The 19951-nt window shown below is 46.1% G+C and overlaps 1 protein-coding gene across 3 annotated transcripts in view; it reads right to left on the minus strand.

The window, feature by feature from the left end:
• COL5A1 (collagen type V alpha 1 chain) overlaps positions 1-19951 on the minus strand; it is a 151133-nt gene that overhangs the window by 48218 nt on the left and 82964 nt on the right. For all 3 annotated transcript variants that reach the window (XM_086763616.1, XM_086763615.1, XM_086763613.1), the window contains exons 12-24: positions 17296-17370; positions 15700-15792; positions 12832-12888; positions 12619-12672; positions 11919-11972; positions 11007-11060; positions 9162-9215; positions 8185-8238; positions 6719-6763; positions 3643-3696; positions 2415-2459; positions 1747-1800; positions 1081-1125 (exon numbers count right to left, since the gene is read on the minus strand). In XM_086763616.1, coding sequence (XP_086619742.1) covers positions 1081-1125; positions 1747-1800; positions 2415-2459; positions 3643-3696; positions 6719-6763; positions 8185-8238; positions 9162-9215; positions 11007-11060; positions 11919-11972; positions 12619-12672; positions 12832-12888; positions 15700-15792; positions 17296-17370 — 738 coding nt within the window. The remainder of the gene's footprint in view (positions 1-1080; positions 1126-1746; positions 1801-2414; positions 2460-3642; positions 3697-6718; positions 6764-8184; positions 8239-9161; positions 9216-11006; positions 11061-11918; positions 11973-12618; positions 12673-12831; positions 12889-15699; positions 15793-17295; positions 17371-19951) is intronic.

Below are 19951 nucleotides of genomic sequence, written 5' to 3' on the forward strand. Positions count from 1 at the left end.
GGCAGAGTCTCACAGCATCCTGAGATGCTGCAGCATTAGTGCCAGCACCTCACACACACGATGCAGCAAAAGCAACGAGAGCTCAGCTGGTGACACTGGGGCATGAGGCACCAAGCTGCTGTCCTGCCGAAAGGGCACAGTGCTGCATGTGTGTACAAGCACCAGCTGGAGGATACCCCATTGTGTTCTTTCTATTCTATCAAACCATAGGGCTCACTGGGCTGAGGAATGCCCGTTCTTTGGTGACAAATGGCAAGGCAATTACCTGGTGAAGGAAGAGCGGAGCTGCCTCCGCTGACTGTGCTTGCTGCTTTCACACTGTTCAACGATTACCTTTCTAATTAAGCAACCTCCCGATTTCTCACACCAGCGAGGAGTGCCACTGCTGCTGTGTGGCACTGAAAACCAGAGCGCCCTTTATCTGACAGATCTGCTAATGTGCTCGTTTGCAGAATTATGATCGATAATTTGGGTCCACCGCACACTGCCAAGGCAAACGGGGGATTCCCCCAGGATTCACGCCCGGACGCACGCTGCGTCCCCGCGCAACAGGAGCTGAGAAAATACCCGAAGAATTATGCTTCTGTACGCAAAACTGTTCCCCTTGTTTAAATCCTGGTGGTCCCAGGGCTGCCTGGGGGAGAATCCAGGCCAGGACCTACCCCACACCAGCAGCAATGGAGAAGGAGAGTGAGCTGGCATGGACGGGGAGTGCGGGAGAGGCCGAGGGAGGGGATCTTGGCTTAGCAAGCCAAATCCACTGGCTCTTCCCATTACCATCCTGCTCAGACTTCCAGGCATTTAGCCCACAGAAAATGACAATTTTCAATCCCCTCCTAATGTTTTACCATAGGCTGCCTTCAAAATATTTCTCTTAAGAGGGGAAATGAATGCAAATATTATGAATTAGAGGTAAATTGTGCTTTCTTGTCTCTCTTCTGTCTGGAATGAGAGGCATTAGACTTTCATAGGCAGGGCTGCAAACAGATGTTGCATATGGGGCAAAGGAGCAGCTGAAGTAGCAAATGCATATTCATGGCAACAGTTGTCTTAAGTCAGAGCTGCAGTATTTAAACTTACTTTCTCTCCTGGGGGACCGATTGCGCCTTGTGGACCTGGAAGACCCTGAGAAAAGAAAAAAACTAGGGTCATTAAGGAACAAGTTATTCCTTCCAAATGCATTTTGGCAGAGCCTTAGCTAAGCATCATTCTGGTGCCTGCGACAGCTGGGGATTTCCCCAGATCCATTCATTCTCAAAACGTCTTGCGAGAGACGGTAAAATTTCATTTTTGCACGGCATGCCTCCTCTGGAGAGCTGCACCACTTCGCCATGCGCAGCCAGGCTCATCCCAGGGATGGAAACAGAGATGCTCTGAGGAGCAAGACTTGCTGAGAGTCGTGGAGAAGGCTGACAGCAAGGCTCAGACATCTGTATTACCCATCTGGCTCCAGAGCAACCGGACCGTGGGATGCTAAAAATCAGTCATGAGCCACAAGATGAAGCTCAGCCGAAGAGGCTGCTTGGACCTGGGTTTGGCTGTGCACCCTGGCAGCTGAAGCCAGGTGAGAACCAGGGGAATCTGCAACCAGGAGCATCTGCAGGAAGATTTGGGGCCAGTGATGTATCATCAAGCCAATTCCCAGCAAATCTCCTTATTCATGGTTCTGTCTCTGGGAGGGGAGCGAAGCTTATTCAAAATTATCATTTCCTTTTCCTACCCCTGGAAAAGGAGTTTTCCTCTTACCTGAGCACCCGGGTTACCCTGCTGTCCTGGGGGACCTGGCTCACCTTGAGGACCCTGCGAGGAGACAAGGGCAGAGCTGAAGGCAAGAAAGGCGAGAGCGGAGCCAGTGCTTCCTTGGGCACCGCGGCTCCTGCCCCCTGGCACAGCATCTCAACATCCTCTCTAACCCATGGCCGAGGGCTCCTGGGAAAGGGAAACAGCTTCTCTCCACGGTGGGATAGCAAGGGGTGAAGTCATTTCAGGGCACACGCGCTTCTCTGCATGGACCTGCAGCCCAAATGAGCCGAGCTGGGCTTTAACGCTACCTGGCTTTGCACAGGCTCTTCTGCAGGGAGTCCATTTCATCGGATCAGTACGGAGTGTATCAGGCACACAGAGATTCTTTTTCCTCTCAGTTAAATTACCAGATTTTTATATTCATTAGAAAAACACACATCTTGATGAAAAAGTTGGATCTTTCATGGGGAAATAAAGTGTAATTCCATCAGAAATTATAATAAATGAATATCCATTTGCTGTAGGAAGACACCCTCTGTGGTTTTCACAGGCTCTGACAGGAATCTATACCAGGCTAAAAAGCAATTAGCAAATCTAATTAACAGAGTACATTTTACATTCCCCTCTATGTAATATCTGAACTGTCTATGAAATTTGCAGTAAAAACTTACCACATTCCCCTTGGGACCTGTTTGTCCATCCATACCAGCCACACCCTGAGAAAGGATTTAAAAACCAGCACTAAGAAAATATCTCATTATTTTGCACCACAAAAGTAAAGAAATTGCCATAAAAATAACAACACATCAGGAAGCCCTTTGGACCATGTGGAAAAGGAACAATTTTCTAAAGGTGTTTGGAAAAGCAGCCAATTCCTCAAATCCAGTTTAAACTTTAAAAAGTCATTTCAGTGTTTTCCTCGCTGGTTCAACCTGCCTGTGAGGCAGAATCAGTGCCAGGCCAGTCAGCAGCGGAGTAACGAATGAAAAGGAACAACTGGACAAAAGACCTCGCTTGGGACACGAATGCATCGTTCAACAAGGCTGCGGGTGAAGCCAACTGGGCTGTGCTGCCTTCTGCCAAAAAGCGGATTGGACCATAGAAGGTAACTGAGGTCAAACACACCCTGAGCATCTTCATTAAGGGAGTAACATGGTACTTGATCAACTGGAGATGTCCCGCTGGGGGCTCCCCTGCCGGCGTTTTGCTCTGGTGGGGCAACTTAGCTGGGTGTAACAGCATGCTCGTGCAACACGAGACAGTTTTGGAGCAGATCCTGAACCCTCATTAAATTTCAGCAGGAGCATGAGCTCAAAGCAAAGGTGTTTTCGCATCCCAGGAGGGGTTAAGGCTTTCACAACGCTCACCATTAAGCGGTGACCCCTTTAGCTCTAGCAGTAGCCCAGGTTTTGGTTTATAAGTTCTGGGACTTCAGTGAGCTGCAGTGATTTACAGAGTAAGCCCCTGCATCAGCACTTCCAGCAGCGCACGACAGATAAGGTGACTGTCTCCCGAATAAAAAACGGCACGTTCTTTTCTCGGCTTTCGCCCAAAATATGAACAAACTGCTTTAAAGTCTCACCAGCCCTCAGGCAAAAGTTAATGGCAAAGCCACTGTGTTAATAACTCTCATTCTTCCCTTTCAGCCTGAGCGAGGCATTAATATTTACTCAGGTGGGCCAAATATTGAGCTGCTGTACATGGACGTGACACCACTGAAAATGGGGGAGACTATGGACTTTGAGCCATAACTTTTTTTTTAATAGCCTTTCCTTTTGTTGCACAGATGTATAAAATTATGCAGCTATATTATCTGCTTGAATGACTAATAGAGACGGGGTATTCTGCTCAGAAAGCTCAGCTGACCGCCTGAGGAGGACAACAGCCCCATGAACTCACCGGTGGCCCTGGGGGTCCTGGTGGCCCCTTTGGTCCCAGCAACCCTCGGGGTCCCTGTTCGGGGAAACAAACGGGGTTAGCGTTCCCAGTCCTGTCCTGTGCTGCCATGAGTGTGGATGGAGGTGAGCTCGTGCGTGGCTGAGCATCACCCAGCGAAGCTTCAGGGCTGGCACGGCAACGACCTTGCTGGATTTGCTGTAACAGCAGCTTTCTTGGTTTAAAAAACAGTAAGAAAAATCCTGTGTGCACATATCCTTGAATTATCAAGATAAATAACACAGGCATAGGCATTTACTCTTTAGATTGGAAAGCAGCCCACTTAAACCAACCTTTTTTTATTAATCATATTCCTGGATTACCTTGTAATGCACACGATGATACAAAACACTTTGCAGCTAAGTCATGCCAGCCAGGGAGTATTATGAAGAATGACCTGATATCACTAATGGAACATTAGGGTTAGCATTTCAAAATCTCTCCAGATTTAATTTTTATCATTGACAACCTATACAACTCAGCAAGGCTGGAAAAGTTTTTCAGCCTGCAGCATAAATGTACATTTTCAAAGGCATTTGGTTCCTAAACCTTAACCAGTCAGGACTCCTGGTATTGTGGTGATATTTCTATCTCTCTCACCAGATTTAACCTCACATTATCTTCGGGGCAATTGGTAGGATTGGAGCATCCCGTTGAATAAGCAGGAGAATTTATTCATTCAATAGGAAGCTTTGCAAATCACACCCTGGCACCTCCTCTACGTTGAGCCTTGGGGTGGGTTTGTAGGGAAAGGAAAGGGATGGGGTCTTGTGGGCACTCAGCTGCAGATCTGAAAGCTCAGCTTTGAAAGGCTGGCCCTTTCTTACTTAGGGACTGCGGGGGAACTCTAGGCATTTACAAGGATGGTGCTCGTTCACTGTCATGGAGCAAAATCATTCTTGATTGACGGGCAGTTTTATCTGTCTGCTCAAATATTATACGTCCCTTTTTATGACTCAGGGAGGACAGGGGAATTAAAATGAAATGCTGCAGGATAAAACGGGAGACATTAAGAAAGTGTCTAATCTTGGAGACTGCAGGGACTTGATCCTGAAAAAAATGCAGTTCGCAGCAAAAACTGGACGCACTGACCAAGTGGTCTGTCCCCGCCTCTGGAGCCCTTCACAGGCTAAAGCCTGGCACCCCGAGCCCCAGCAGAGCAGAAACTCCACTTGTATCTACTGGGAATGGGAACTGGAAGAAAATGGAGCAGGATGAAAAGAAAGACATTTTGAAGTCCCACCACTAGTTTCAGTTACCAATAAATTTGGAAAGACCCTCTTTTGGCTCAGGGCAGAGAAAAAAAAAAAAAAACTTTAGGGTGTACATATTTATGACCAAAAGTTCCCTGCAACGCGATTTAAACCTTTACTTGAGCCATCACAAATATTTTCACTTGCGTTGCTGAAATAAAAATAAACTTCCCTGCATGCATTATCATCGTTTAAGTTCCTCTTTTGTTGCTGTGTTACCTGAGCACACAAACGTTTTTAAGAAGTTAATAACCCATAAGTTATTGCTTAGACATGTGCTAAGGAGATAGCTGGGTTGATTAATCTTTCCCAGAAGTTAATCAGACATCTCCTCTATAATTCAGTTCCAGTCAGTCCGTAATTACCAACCCTTCCCTTTCTCACATGAAGTGTGTCCAACAGTTCTCATCAATTACTCTCAGGCCACCACGCTGGGCCTTTAGAACAACAAAATAAGACATTTTGAAAGCAAAGCCGACAGTAAATGATACATAGTTAATGTTCTTTTCATAACAAAGGAAATGCATTTTGGATTAAATAAGCAGCCAACAACTGTAGTACTACGCACAAAAATCTACAGGCAGCCAGAAGCAGAGTTTACCATTGTCAATAAAGTAAAAAATAGTTGGTATTGAGGGAAATATTGTTTTCAGAGTATCAAGTTGACATTGTTTCTTTTCAGCATGATACTCCCTAAAAGCATTTCTTTGCATTGGTCAGGAGATTTTTACCCAACAACACTAGTATCTTCTTTTGACCCTACTGATACCAAGAATTCCCTCCTTCGCTAGCCCTGGTTCAGCTGTGTAGGCCCAAACATGGACAAATTCTGCACATTTCTGAAGTTCTGTGCAATGTGAAAAGAAAACAATTATTTATGCTGAAGGTGGTGGAGCACAGGCCCAGGTTGCCCAGAGAGGCGGTGGATGCCCTGTCCCTGGAAACATTCCAGGCCAGGTTGGCCGGGGCTCTGAGCAACCTGATCTGGTTGGAGATGTCCCTGCTCCTGGCAGAGGGTTGGACTGGGTGGGCTTTAACGGTCCCTTCCCACTCAAACCATTCTGTGACTCTATTCTATGAATACTGACCCCACTGAAATCAGGGCTAAAAAAGTCCCCTTGAGCTCAATCCTGCCAGGTCTTCACCCTGAGATTTAAAAGGAGTCACGCACACTGCAAAAAACCAAGTGTGTGGGCAAGGGAGCTGCACAGCTGATTGCTGCCATTATCCACACAACAGCAGACAAAACCATTCCTCTCTGGAGTTTGCTACAAATTCTCAAAACCCCTGTATTTCACATATGTTTACCATATATAATTTCTACCTTAGCTTACTGACCTGAATCCTAAATAAGTATAAGGAAAGGTATGAGACCACAACCTAAGCTAAGCTTCACATTTACAATTAATTTTTTTTTCAAGTCTAGCCAGCCTGCAAACAAAATCAATGAGAATTTTGCTTATTTAAAAAAAAAAAAAAAAAAACAACCACACAAACCCCCAAACAAACAAACAAAAAAACCACCCAGAAAGCATCTTTTCTTCTTGGTAGTCATCTTAGTAAGGAGAAAAAAAAAAAAAAGTCATAACAGAGACATTACAGCAGATACCCTCTGAACTGTTCACGTGGATCTGCAAGCAAGAGAAGCTCAGTCTCTGCAGGACCCCAAGGGTCTTGCTTAGCACCAGAAGAGCTGCCCCATGGGACCCCTAAAAACACCGTTATCCTATCAAGACCTTGACCAAAGCAGCGCTGCTGTACGTCAAGCCGAAGGCGGAGGTACTCACAGGTTCTCCAGGTAGACCTCTGGGTCCAACTTCTCCATCATCTCCCTGCTCAGCAGCGAAGGCGCAGAGAAGCAGCAAGAGAGACAAAACAAACCAGTTATATTTCAGTCACATCACAGGTGTTTCACTCTTGTTAAATAATAATCATGCAGAAAACCAGCTTCCCTGGAGTAATAAAAGGGTAGCCGTGCACAAGGGAGAACGTTGCCAGCCTGGAGACTAATACTGCGTGTGCAGAATTTACTGAGGATTAGAAATGCTGTAAGGATACTTCATAATTCATGTCGATGTTTATAAAGATGGATTTTGCTAATAGACAAGATACCGTAGGAACAATTCAGGGCACGCGAGTCAATAACCGCAAAATTTAGTACCAAACCGAATGGGAAGCCAGCATGGGAGCGCTGCCCTGGGAGTGTGATTTGGCCAAATTAGCCCACGGGCTCCTCAGATAAACCAGAGGCAGCAATGGGGCAGCTGCTCACCCCTCCACTCCCATCTCCTGCTGATCCCCCAGGAGTATTAGACGCTGCTTCCCCTGGGTGGCTTTTACATCACCCAAAACCTGAGGCTCCCTCTAAGGAAATCAATCCCAGCAGCCAGGCCTTGTAAACCCTCTCTTCTGCTGATAACATTCACGCTCTTCTTCCCAGTTATGCCCTCCGAGCTTGTCTCCCTGCACACCTTGAATGGTTTCATTTTCTGTCTAGGATTAAAGTTCTCCAGACACTCATTTCTCCCCCGCAAGACATGGGTTTGGGCTTTTCAACTTCAAAGCACTTTGCAGCCACAACTAATTAATCCTCACAGCCTCGTGATGAGGAAGGTGTTATTATCTGTGCTTTACAGAGGAAATAAATAGCAATAGCCAAAGGTGGAAAGAAAACATCATGGAAGGGGATTAGAGCCTGGGAAATCCATACTCGCTCCTCCGATTAAACCACATGCTCCTCACAGCCACGGATGCAGCATTTTCAATCTCCCCTCTTAAATCAGTTATTCTAGACCTGTAACCACTTAGTTTGAGCTTTGCTAAAGGCCTTCGACTATTGACTAAACAGTGTGGAAGGAGAGTGAACAATTTAATCTTTGATTCTGATTCCTACATCTGTCTGAAATTTTTATTCCCCAAGCCTTGTTGCAATTTGCTGGATCTTAGAAGATTAGAAGTGACTGCTCACCTAGAAAACGAACATTTATTCTTGCATTATTTTTTTTTTTTCACAAAAACTGAGTGTTCTGACCAGATCTTTAAAAACAAATTCTTCTTTTCACTTTTACTCCCATCTCCCTGCTTTGCTTCCCTCTCAGCACAGTCACTTGCAAGCATTTGCAGGACACAAAGACCGGCAGCGGACGACAGGCCAGTGCTCGTGCACTGGCTCTTCTTGCCACGTCTCTGCATCTGCTTCTTGTTTACAGGAGTTATGAATTCAAAGGACTGCCGAATCCAGAGACAGACTTACCCTCTCCCCATCCTCTCCAGGTGCCCCCGGGGGTCCGTGGGGGCCTGGCTCACCCTATAAAGAAAAGGCAGAAAAAGCTTCAGAGCAGGCAGAGACACTCTGGCCATGGAAAACATTGGGTAGCGTTGATGAACCAAGCAACGGGCTTGATTTTTCTGTCTATACCGTGTGCTGAAGGTACTCCCACCCTCACGTTCCCGTCTCCGCTCTCGGAAGCAGGAGCCCCACTCTCCCTCCTTAGGGCTCCAGAACTGACAGACCAACGTCATCCATGGGCCTGAGCTCCCCAGATTTACCGGTGACATTTTGGCAGGGGTCTGGGACCCGAGCAGGCTGTAGGCGGCTCCTCTCTCCTTCAGGAGAGGACTTGGGCTCTGCACACAGTTATTACTTTTCCCAAAGCATGCTATTCCTTTTCTGGCTGATTAAGCATCTCTCTCAGGCACTGTCTTCTCTTTCCTGTGTAGCTTGTAATCACGATGCAATCTCTGCTGTTCAAACACTCCCCTGCTTTATAAAGCTATGGCTGCACTCTCTAGGGAGGGGAGGCACGAACAGCCTGCCAAAATAACCGGCTTCTCACATTTTTCCCCCTTTGTTTAATTACAAAGCAAGGAGAAGAATCTCATTATGTTTTTAGCAACTTCCATCCATGACTGCACTGTCTAAAAGCAGGTTTTGCTTCTTGCTTTATTTTTTAAGTTTGCATTTTATTAAAGCAAATTTTTTTCCCCCATCTTTCCAATTTCAAGCAATCCCAAAAGGATCCCACAGCTTCCCAGGACGTGAATGCTGATCCTGGGAGGGATGCTGTGACATCCCACATACTCTTACGGGACACAATCATCCTCTCCCAGTTGTACCACTCTGGCTCATCCCCAACAACAGCTGCCCCCCTCCCAGCACCTCCCAGCCACCTCCTCCTGTCAAGGTTTCATTACAGACCGTGACCAGAAGACAAGTGGAAGACAACTTACTCTGTTTCCCTTCTCACCAGGCAAACCAGCCAAGCCATCAAACCCTCGGTCACCCTAAAAGAAAAACCAGTTTAGTACACATTTCCAGTCGTTGTTGAATAGCTTTCCAATTTGTTTCCTTTCTGTGACAAGGAGGGATCGATTTTCTCCCTCAGACATTCAGCCTTCACCTCCCATCAGACCAGTGATGATTTCAAAGTTACAGATTAAAAAAAAGAAAAAAGCTCAAAGTCATCTTAACCCCCACTTCTTCCCTCAGCACCTAGAGTTTTTAACTTTTTTCCATGTGGATTTCAGAGCTTCTCTGGGTGACTTCTCCATGATCTAAAGCATCTCGCTTCTGGACAGGTTCTTCTAGTCCAGTTCTTTATTTATTTTAATTTTTCTTTTTTCATTTCATGGACTTAAAAACGACAATCCACTAGTAAGCAAACTGGACGCTAGGATTCCCACATCTGTCAACAGGCCACCAAACATAACCCCAAGCTTTGCTAAAATCCATCCCATTCATCCCTTTAACCCTCCTGGACACTCCAAGGAGTGGCTATCTATACAAATTAAACTCTGGAAACTGTCTTAATGAAGTAAAGGTCAGAAGACTTATGTGTTTTGACCTAAAAAGGAATGTCATCAGCTGGTAAATGGGGTGACTTCACAGCAAGTGGCAACAGGGCTTCCCCTCACCAAACTTGAGCCCTGTTCCAGTCTCCTGTGTTCTAAGGGGAAGTGGAGACAGGAACGCACAGAGACAGCCTTTTCCTAAAAGCATCAACTCTTTGGAAAAGAGAGAAGACAGAGGAGCGTTTGCAAATCGTGGCTGACTCCATCTCCTAACGCTCAGGGCAGAAGGCAGCAGGGACCACCCTGCAGACAGAAAACTCCCATTTTCTCTGCACAGAGGTGAAGACACTTGTATTTTCACATTCTAATGGTATGTGAAAATAGCACCAGCTCCTCCCTCCCACAAATCCGTTATCTATTAGCAAGGAAAGGAAAGTTGACTGCACCGAGCGGCTCAGAGGCCAGCGCGGTCTGTCCGAGGTGCACCCCAGGTAACCAGCAGCTCTTCCCTCTCAGCAGGTCCTAGAGCATCGCTCTCACTCTGCTCACAGCAAATTTCCTTCTCCTTTCCAATGCTGCTCGTTTTTCTGGTTTCCCTTCTTCCCTGGCATCTACTCCTTTGAGGGCAGTCAACGCTCATTAAAGCACTTTACTGGATAAATGATTTGCAGTTTTCTGTCTCTGTATCAAAACCCCCCATCCATTCCAGCTTTAAGTATCTACATAATAAAGTACTTAAACCTTCTAATACATGATTCCCTGAGCAAACTTTCTCTGCATTCAATTTTAGCAAAACAGCTTCTCTCTTGCTTGATAATACCAGCAGACCACAGCTGAATAAAGGGATTTTGTCTCAAATAAAAATACAGGGCATTAAAATTCCTCACCACGCCTTCTACATTTCCTCATCCAGTTAATAGGTATTTTTTCGGTAGTTGTATTTTAGGATGTTTCCAATCACTCATTCATGTTTGTTCTTCATAATTGGGATTCCAAAGTATTTGTTCTACAAGTGTAGCCAAGGGGGCGTATTTCATTCTTAAGAGGATCCAGCAATTTAAAAAAATTGCATCAAAAAAAAAGGAAAAGAAAAGAAAGATTGCTATTCTGCCTTCTAGGTGTGTGTTTAATTTCCCTCTCTCAAACGTGGAGCCCATGATTTCATGAGTTACTGGACCATTTCAGCAACGTCCTTCAAGCAAGGTGGGCTCCTTCTGCCCAGGGTCCCTCAGTTCGTCCTTTCTAAAAAAGCAGATGCAAAAGCAGATAAATATGTGGCGCTACCTTTGGTCCTGTCTGGCCTGGCATTCCCCGGGCACCGTCACTGCCAGCTCGTCCCTGCAACAGAGAAAAGCAAAGTCAAATACAAAGTGTAAGGCAGGACCACAGAGACATCTACTCTTTGGTCTGCAGCCGAGTGAAGTTTTATTTAAGTTGGAGCTTGCCGGCTGGGGAGCAGCTTCCCTTGGCGAGGGAAAAAACACCGGTCTGTTTTTGAAGCAGCATCCCGGGCTCAGCCTGGCGCTAATGAGGAGTGTGAGACAAACGGCAGTGAAGCTCCTTCACTACATAGGATGCTGGGACATGGTCATTGATTTTAATTTGAAATAATTATCTTCCAGCACATTTTAAGATATGCTAATGATGACCTCCACAAATTGAAATGAGATTTTTTTTTTTAAGAAAGCCAGAAGTGGGTCACACAATAGACTTTCTTGTTTCTTCTTCTGGCAAGTCGAATCACGACAAGTTAGAGGATGGAGTAAAACAAAAAATCAGCATTGGAAATTTCGATGGAGCGAGTGAGCACAATTTATACCAGCTTCCGAAACCCTCAAGGGACTGGATCGTCCTTACGCACTACCGAGACTTGGAGACCGTCCAAACCAGCCCAGAGCATTTGTACAGCTACAACCTCAACACGACAGAGCAGGAAAAAAAAAAAAAAAAAAAAAAAAGACTACAAAAGAGTGGGAAGCATGGACTTGCAGTTCTCCACACACTGCTCAGCTTTTAATTCTCATCCTCATTTGTGTCTGCCCAGATGGACGGAGAGGTCCTGGACAAGCCATGGCCTGGCCACCAGCCTGATCTTGTGCAATGCTCTCAGCGCTCAGAAATTGTCTGGCAGCAGAAGCAATTTCTAACAGAAATTGTAGTTAATGCAGTTGTCAGCACAGCTCCCAGGACACTCACCCTACGGCCTGGTTTTCCTGCTGGACCGGGAGGACCCTGGATGCCTCGTGGACCCTGCAAGGCATCAACGAGAGAGGAAGAAATGCCGTCACCCAAAGGCATGACAGACAGACCCAGCGCCTGCTGGCATCGCAGATCAGGCGCTGCTGGGGCTGTGAGCGTCACCGGGGCTACAAAACGGGACGTGAACGCCTCGAGCAGGGCCCGTGGCTCAAAACACACAGGAAAGGCTCAGGACTGAGCATCTCTGCACAGGAATTGCACGCATTTATCCATGAGGAAGCTTTTGCCCTGCAAGCAGCTCCACGCGGTGGAGACAAATCACTTCCCCCACCATTAGAAAATGGGAATTTTCCCTTAATGCAGGATTTATGGCTCAGAAGAATAATTTCCTGAGCATTAGAGAACTCCCCACACTCCAACCTGTCTTGTATTTACAGGACTCCTCTGCGGATATCTTCGCAGGAAAGAACTACCACCTGCAGAATTTTACACTGTTGGCTTACAATTCTGTCTTCAGTCTGCATTTGGGTACTTGAAGGGACGCTTATACGCAAAACAGATGTTTCCACACCTTCCTGTTTTCAGTTGGCACAGGGTTACTGGATTGCTCCTTCACAGCAGCCTCTAAAGCAGGACTGGCTGCTCCACGCCTTTGTTTCCCCTGGATCCCCCAGTCTCCCAGTTTGTCTGTACTCACCTGAGGTCCCATTTCTCCAGCTTCTCCCTTCAGCCCTCCACTCCCCGGGGGTCCCTTTGGACAGAAAACATTATTTATTACGTTTTTCCACAACAGAGTCAGAGGGAAGACTCATGCCATGTTAAGAAAGAGCCATTCATACAGGTAACCCAGAGCATCCACGGAGCCAGCACCAGCTGGGTCTGCTCCGTCCTTGCTTGCCCGTTCACTTACCATGGGGCCTGGCCGCCCTGTCAGACCCATCGGACCTGCTGGTCCTCTCAGTGCCAGCTGCAACAGAAAGAAAAATGTTGCTCAGTTGGTGTCTCTCCTTTCTTGATGCAAGGGGACAAAGTCATCATTGCGCCACCAGCCTCACTTTCTCTCCACGCCTCGAGAACCACAGATCCTTGGGGCAATGCCTGTGCTCTCAGCGAATTCGCCCAAGAACATCCAATCTGCTGCCCCACCAACTCCTTCCTGCGTCCACAAACGGGCAAAGCCCCCGGATGGTGCGTGGGTCTGCTGAGAGGACATACGGACCCACACCTTGTCTGCCTGTAGCCATCCTACCGCCGTACGCCTGCTCTGTACCATGCATGTACAAAACCCCGGTGTAGACGTGGACAGACACATCCTAGCCCAGATCTGGGGCAGACGGAGGGATGAGGAATTACCTCATCCTCAGGAGGATTTTTTCTTTATGATCCTAGGAGTTCAATTTTGGAGGAATTTTTTCCTTTTTTTTAGTTACTATTTAATATCCTGTAAGGAGAATGGCAATTCTATTTGCAACAGGGGGCTTTTAGCTCAATAATTAGGGAGACACGTAACCATGCATCAAAGTCAGTAATTCCCACGGTGGGTAATGGGGCTGGTCCACGCTTTAAAGCATCACTTGGACAATTTGTTCCCTCCCGACAATTCAACACTTTAAGAGAGTTGTAATTATCTGCGTACTCCAGTAATTAAAATCTACCCGTGATTGCACTTGGAATGGCATAAATATTGCACAAATGCTAGATTATGTGGCATCTTTTTACAACATCCCATTAAAAGGGAGCTGCTCTGAAACACTGCCGGCTAGGACAGTGTTCAGCCTCTAATGAAAGCCAAACTTTAAGGGAATAAATCAACCTAATAATGCAATTAACAACAATGATAACAAGAAAAACAAACCCCCCAAAAGGAAAGAAGATATCCTTCACAGTGCAGGACTCCTTTTCCATTCCTGTCATATCCTGTAACTCCTCTACAAAAATATCTTTTTTTTTTTTTTCCCCTTTCTGCTTTGGTATCAGGGTTTTCAGCTGAAATGTCTGACAATATTTGAAGTTAAACTAGAAATTGATTTTTTTTCCTGTACAGAAATATTCAACTTTTCATCCACAGCCCAAAAGTCACCCGGGACTTCTTTGTTTTTTAAATTTTTCCCAAAAATCTGAAAATGAAAAAAAAACAGGGGAAAAAAGGGACTTTGAATTAGGGGAAGGAGCTTCTCTGTTTTTTTTCATAACAGTCACAATTTTCAACAGGCAGAAAAAAAAAGAACAAAAACAGAGAGTCTGAGAAAGCAGATGCTTCTCATGAAATGTTCATCTGGTCAAAACCCCTATTTCCCAGCAAAATAAAATGCTGATGGAAAAACCGTAGGCAGCCTTGAAATTAAGACAGACAAGGTAACACCAGAAACATAACCCACCAATATTATTCCCAGAGTAAGGTTAATGGACAGGAAAATGCAGTGACTGGTGCCATCAGGGCCCTGTACTCTACCTGAATATGTACAAAACCCAGCTCCTTTGTAAAACAGGAGCTGGATGGAAACCAGAATAGCTCAGCAAAGCCAAAACCCTCATTATAACCCTAAAAGAGGCACGTGCCACCCAGCTGGGTGGAGACCCCAATAGACTTTATTTCATTCAAGGGTGAAATCAATTGCTTTTTAGCCTATCTCAGCAAACCTGCCCAAAAAGTCTGTGCTACAGCAACCGCCAACAGCCCTGAATAACAGACTGGCTACGGCCGAGCCACACGTCCCAGCTGCAGACAGATGTGGCCTTTGGACCCTGAGGAGCACAGCTAAGTGCTGCCCCTGGATGACTGCACTTGGCAGAAAGAGAAGAAATACCCCCAAAGCTGTGTCTCTGGGTGAAATGCCTCCCTAAACCAGCTTACTTTTCCCTCTTTACTGCACAGGCATGCTTACAGCCTGAATTTGGTCCCTCCTGGGCAAGACTGGGGCAAACACAGCAGGAGGGTGCTTGTGGGGTCCTCATGTGTTCCCTTCTGCTGTAATTGTGCCTCCTGCATGTCTGCTTTTAACGTGCCAACGGTCAAAGGGAACCTCACACGAGCACTTGTGGAAGGAAAGCTTCAAAGCTGTATTGGCTAAAAAATTCAGGTTTATTTTGAATGGATGAGTATGAAGCCTTATAGACTACAGCACTCATCTAGCCAGGGAACAGCAGTTGTACTGGGAACGTGCACGGTCGATCTCATTTCACCACTGAGCCTACATAATAAACACTGGCAGGGATTATTTGATCATTAATCAATAAAGTCATCCAAGGAAAAAAAAGGTTGCATTCGTCATGTATTTCCAAATAAATACATTAAAAGGAAATTGTAGTCTGCCTGTTGAGATTCGTTGAGCTGGGAACAGCTTACATCTGTGACATACATTTAATTATTATGATTTATCGGAGGAGGAAAAAAAAACGCAACAAAAGAGAGAAAGAAAATCCCTACAGCACATACCACCACTGTTCATATAAACTTTCAAAACCGTCAGCATAAACAGCAAACACTCCTGAAGCTGACAGGTCTACGTCTACTTGCACTGGCAGAAGGCCTGGTCCAAGGTCTATAGGGAATTTAAACCCATGCTTTCAGGGTCTGGCCGTTAATAAAAGGCCAAGTGATCCAGATGTCATCACCTCAAGTCACACAGCAATTCCATCTCAGATGAGAGGCTGTGACCACCACCAGCACCATGGATGGTGCAGGTACAGAAACATCTCCCCTGACACGTTTATTCTGGTGCTCCTCCACTTCCACAGGCACCTCCTGCAAGAGACATCCCCACCACCCTTCACTTACCCTGGCCTGCTGCAGGATGGCTTGTGCTTGGGCCTCCTGGGCTGAGACAAGAGGTCCCTTCGAGCCAGCATCTCCTCCTCCACTAAAGCGGAACTGACGGGAACAAGATGGAGAAAGCAGGTCACAGGGTTGTCATCTCTCCACCCTCACGCTAGCCTGACTCCCAAACAACTCTCCTCAGCATGACTGACCCAGCTCCATCACTGTCCTTCCAGACTATCCATCATGCTCAGGTCACCCAGCTCATAGGTACAAACCGACCGCTTCCAACATCCATACACACAAATCAAATTCTGCCAGTCCAACGCAACGTGCAGTAAAAGGGATTGTAGGCTTTGAACCGTAAGGACCTCACACACTGCTGTTCAAAACGAACAGCGAAGTTCTCACAGGGCTGATATTCCCCGTGTGGATGCTGTTGGCCAAAAGCCCCCCGGAGATGGGGTTGTACCGGGTTATTTGGCTGAAGCTGCCTGCTTGCCACCGGACAAAGGCTGCATTTCTCAAGTGTGGCAGCAGGCTTCAAAGAACATAATTTGGCCTATTGTCCCCTTCAGCACACAAAGGATTTAAAAAAAAAAAAACCCCAAGCATTAATGTTTTGTTTTCCCAAACTTGAAAGGGAAGGAGTTTAGTGCTTTCTTCTGCCTCTTCCACCCCCAACAGCTACGAGCCCACTTTCCAGGACACACGCCCTTCCCCTGCCTTAATTGCGTGTGTCTTTGGGGTTTTGCAAGAAGGCCTCTCCAGGCTGCAGAACCTACTTGGATGGCTCCTTCACCTCCCTTTCACCTCTGCATTTTGCTTGGTATACGACCACACAAACTTGGCAAGCGGATTCAAAGAGAGGCAATTTATAGGTCTATGGTTGGTTACCGTAGGGGCCAACAGATGTATTGTAATGGCCAGCTGAGCTCCATGTTAAGCGCTTGGCCCAAGCTGCCCTAGGCACCCTGCCAGGAGCCTACACAAGTATCACCCTACCATTTGGAGCCCGTACAAGACTGCTGCGGTTTTTCACCAAATACTCTTTCCCTTTGGTACCCAACCACTTATTTTCAGCAGCTAGTTTCCTTAGGGTTGTCTCACATCAAAGCAAACACAAAATACAACTATTCCTTTAGCATCCCAGGACGAAGAAGGCTGACTTGATCCTTGCTAGCTTCATGTAAGGGAAAAAACCAATACAATATAAGCAATGGTCATCAAAAGAGTGGTTAATTCAGGTGCTGGCACCTGCTTTAAAGAGCTGTTAGAGGTTCCTCACCACAGGAGGGTTCTGTCTGGAAACTGAGCCCTTAGAGGTGTCTTTAGTTGCTTCTTCATTACTTTCTCCCTCCAACGTCATGCCTAGTTATCCATCACTCCTGGAAATTTTAACCTAGCTGCCCCGTGCTTTTGACCAGTTAAGAAGTTACAGTGCTTTGCAAAAAGTAAATTTACAAGCGGAACCATCCAGATCCATCTTTTATACCAAGGAAAACATGTCCTTGGTGTAAAAGAGACAGGAGACTTTTGCAAGACCAAGCAATAGCAAAGTCAGGAAGCCTGACTCATTTAATTTTATTATTTTTTTTTTTTAATGCTTCTACTTACAGGCAACATAAGCATTGTCCCTGGTGGGCCAGGTAAACCATCTGCTCCTGGAAGACCTGGGCGGCCAGGTGGCCCCTAGAAGAAGAAGAAATAAAAATAAACAGTGTCATTTTAGTCCTGTCCATACATCAGTTAGTTGTGGCTGTAAATGCTTATATGTCACAATATAAAGGGCTCCCTGTCTCGACAGACAGGCACTGAGCATCTAGACATCCCAATCTACAGCAAATTTTATGGAAGCACGTCTGTAAGTGCACATGATTTTTCTTAGTAATTCCTTCTTCTTACATCCTGGCCCCCACATTTCCAGGGTCTGCCATACACAATTTTCAAGTGAGCAATAAAAGCCTCTGCAATGTTCCAAGTCAATGGAATCAATATCTAGTTGGGTCTGTTAAAACCTATTAAAAAAGTACATGAAACTTCATAACTCGCATCAGTAAGACAGAAACGTGGAAAGATAAATACATTTCTGAACATGTTCAGTCATCTGGGTCATTCCATTTTTCTCTCTCTCTTTTTTTTTTTTTTTTTTTGTCTTATGAGACTACTTCCATCTACAATGGAGTGATCCTGTCAGCAGCTGTAAATCAGCAAAACTCTGAGGACCTCAATGGAGCTGTGCTGATTAACATCAGTTGAGTATTTTTAACTTGTACTAAAGAGAGGAGTATACTGTAAAAGATCTATCGATGAAGCTATAAATAATCAAATATGGCCAATTTTTCTAAGACAGCTCATAGATTATTTGTATTCCCAACTGCGTACTTGGTAAAAAGTTCAAGTTAACCCAAATTTACACATCCATCCAGCAATCGTACATGCAAATGAGGATGACACCCAGCTACTCAACATGCATACCTAACTGCAATTTTCACAGCAGCTTAAGGAGCCGAAGGCAAGAATGACTTGATCACGCCCCAGTGAGGCCAAGAGGAGCCCTGGTTCTCGTTTCATGGCAAGGCAGAGAGGATTGCCTGGCCAACAGCTCAAGCTCGAGGACTTGGACACTCTCCTACTCAGTAAACACCAATAATAAACCCATCTGCGGAGAACCAAAGCTCTTGGAAGGGCAGGCAACAAACATCTATGTTAGTTCTCACTCTCTTCAACCTGCCTGAAGCCCTCCAGCCTACGCAGACACCAAACAAAAGTGGAATTAAACTCTGCCACGAGTCACAGACACATGTGGACATGCTCCAGAGACACAAAAGAGCCAGACCTTCCCCCAGAAAGTGACACACCCACCCTACAAGGCAAAGGGAGGTGGATAAAGTTTGGAAAGGGAGGAGGAGGAGAGAAATAGGTAACCACGTTCCTGAAAATCAGAATGTATATATACATTTTAAAAAAAAGTGTTATCTTTGCGCTACTGTCTTCCAGCAAGATGTTGGTGCATCTCTCTGCTCCTTCTTCTTCCATTCCCTCTATGCTGTTTTCAACTTAATGTTTCCCTCTTAAAAAGGAACCCAAACATTCAAGCCAAAGTTTCAAATGCTAAATTAGGCCCCAGCACCAGGGTGGGGGAAGAGCTGCCGCTGCTCCACCCTGCCCCAGCCCGCGCGGGGCCCCGGCCGGGCTTGCACCACAATTACAGCCCCGAGCAGCGCTGCGGGCGAGGAGCCCAGCTCCGCACCGCAACCGGCCCGGAATAACAACGCTGCTCCCAGCGCTGCAGCAGACACTGCTGCAGCAGACACTGCTGCAGCAGCCAGTGATTTATCAGGAAAAAAAAAAAAAAACCAAAAAAAACAAAAACGACCAAAACCCAGCAGCTCAGTCCGCGCCGAAGGGAGACTGCAGCGCACGCCAGCCCATCCATTTTTCAGGACGAGCTCACGATGTTACGTTCATGCTGTTTACTCAGTCTGGCCGACACCGGCGTCCCTGACTCTGCTCAGGAGGTGCAGAGGGCAGGCCCATCTGTTGGGGCAGCAGCACAGTAAATAATTTAGGCCAGACTCATTTTATATCATAAACTACCCGCCCCCCCCCCCGCTTCAGCTCCAGTCCTGCATATGATGGATCAGCAACGAGCTTGTTTATCTCTCTTTGTGTACCCTGCCTGACAAATGTTGATGCAGTGTTTTTATACATAAACATCTCTTTTTGTTTCAGGTTGGGTGCATGAGGCCTTTTCCTTGCGGGGTGGAGCAGTGGGGAGCAACGGTGCAGAGGAAAATCAAACCCATAAAGCACTTTGTAAATTTAAATTCATGAATGCCTGTAAGAAACGCGGCCTGCCAGACTCTCAGTCGGTGTAAATCTGTGTCACTCATTATGTAAATAGAGATTTGCTGAAATACAGCAGCCAGGGATGGGGACTTCAACTTTCATTTGGTGCAGTGCTCCAAAACGCCACGCCGAGTGCAAACACTAATGCAATATTTCAAGGGAATATTTAAACTGAGACCTCGGCGCGTTAGTGCTCGGGCTCCTCGAGTCACAGACAGTGACAGAGTGGTGCCCAGCAGCCCACAGTGTTAGGCTTCAAAATTTACTTTAAGTGTTTCTCTCTAAGATTATTTTTCTACCATTTTCAGCCCTGGGGAGAGAATTACACAACAGAAAATCTTTCTTGCAGTATTTCGGGTCTTCTAGGTAAGGTAGTGCTTCCCTCTGATGGAAAAAAGAACACCCTGAAGAGACCAATGGT

The sequence above is a fragment of the Chlamydotis macqueenii genome, chromosome 20 (genome assembly GCF_036417535.1).
Source record: "Chlamydotis macqueenii isolate bChlMac1 chromosome 20, bChlMac1.mat, whole genome shotgun sequence".
In the NCBI taxonomy this organism is placed as follows: Eukaryota; Metazoa; Chordata; class Aves; order Otidiformes; family Otididae; genus Chlamydotis; species Chlamydotis macqueenii.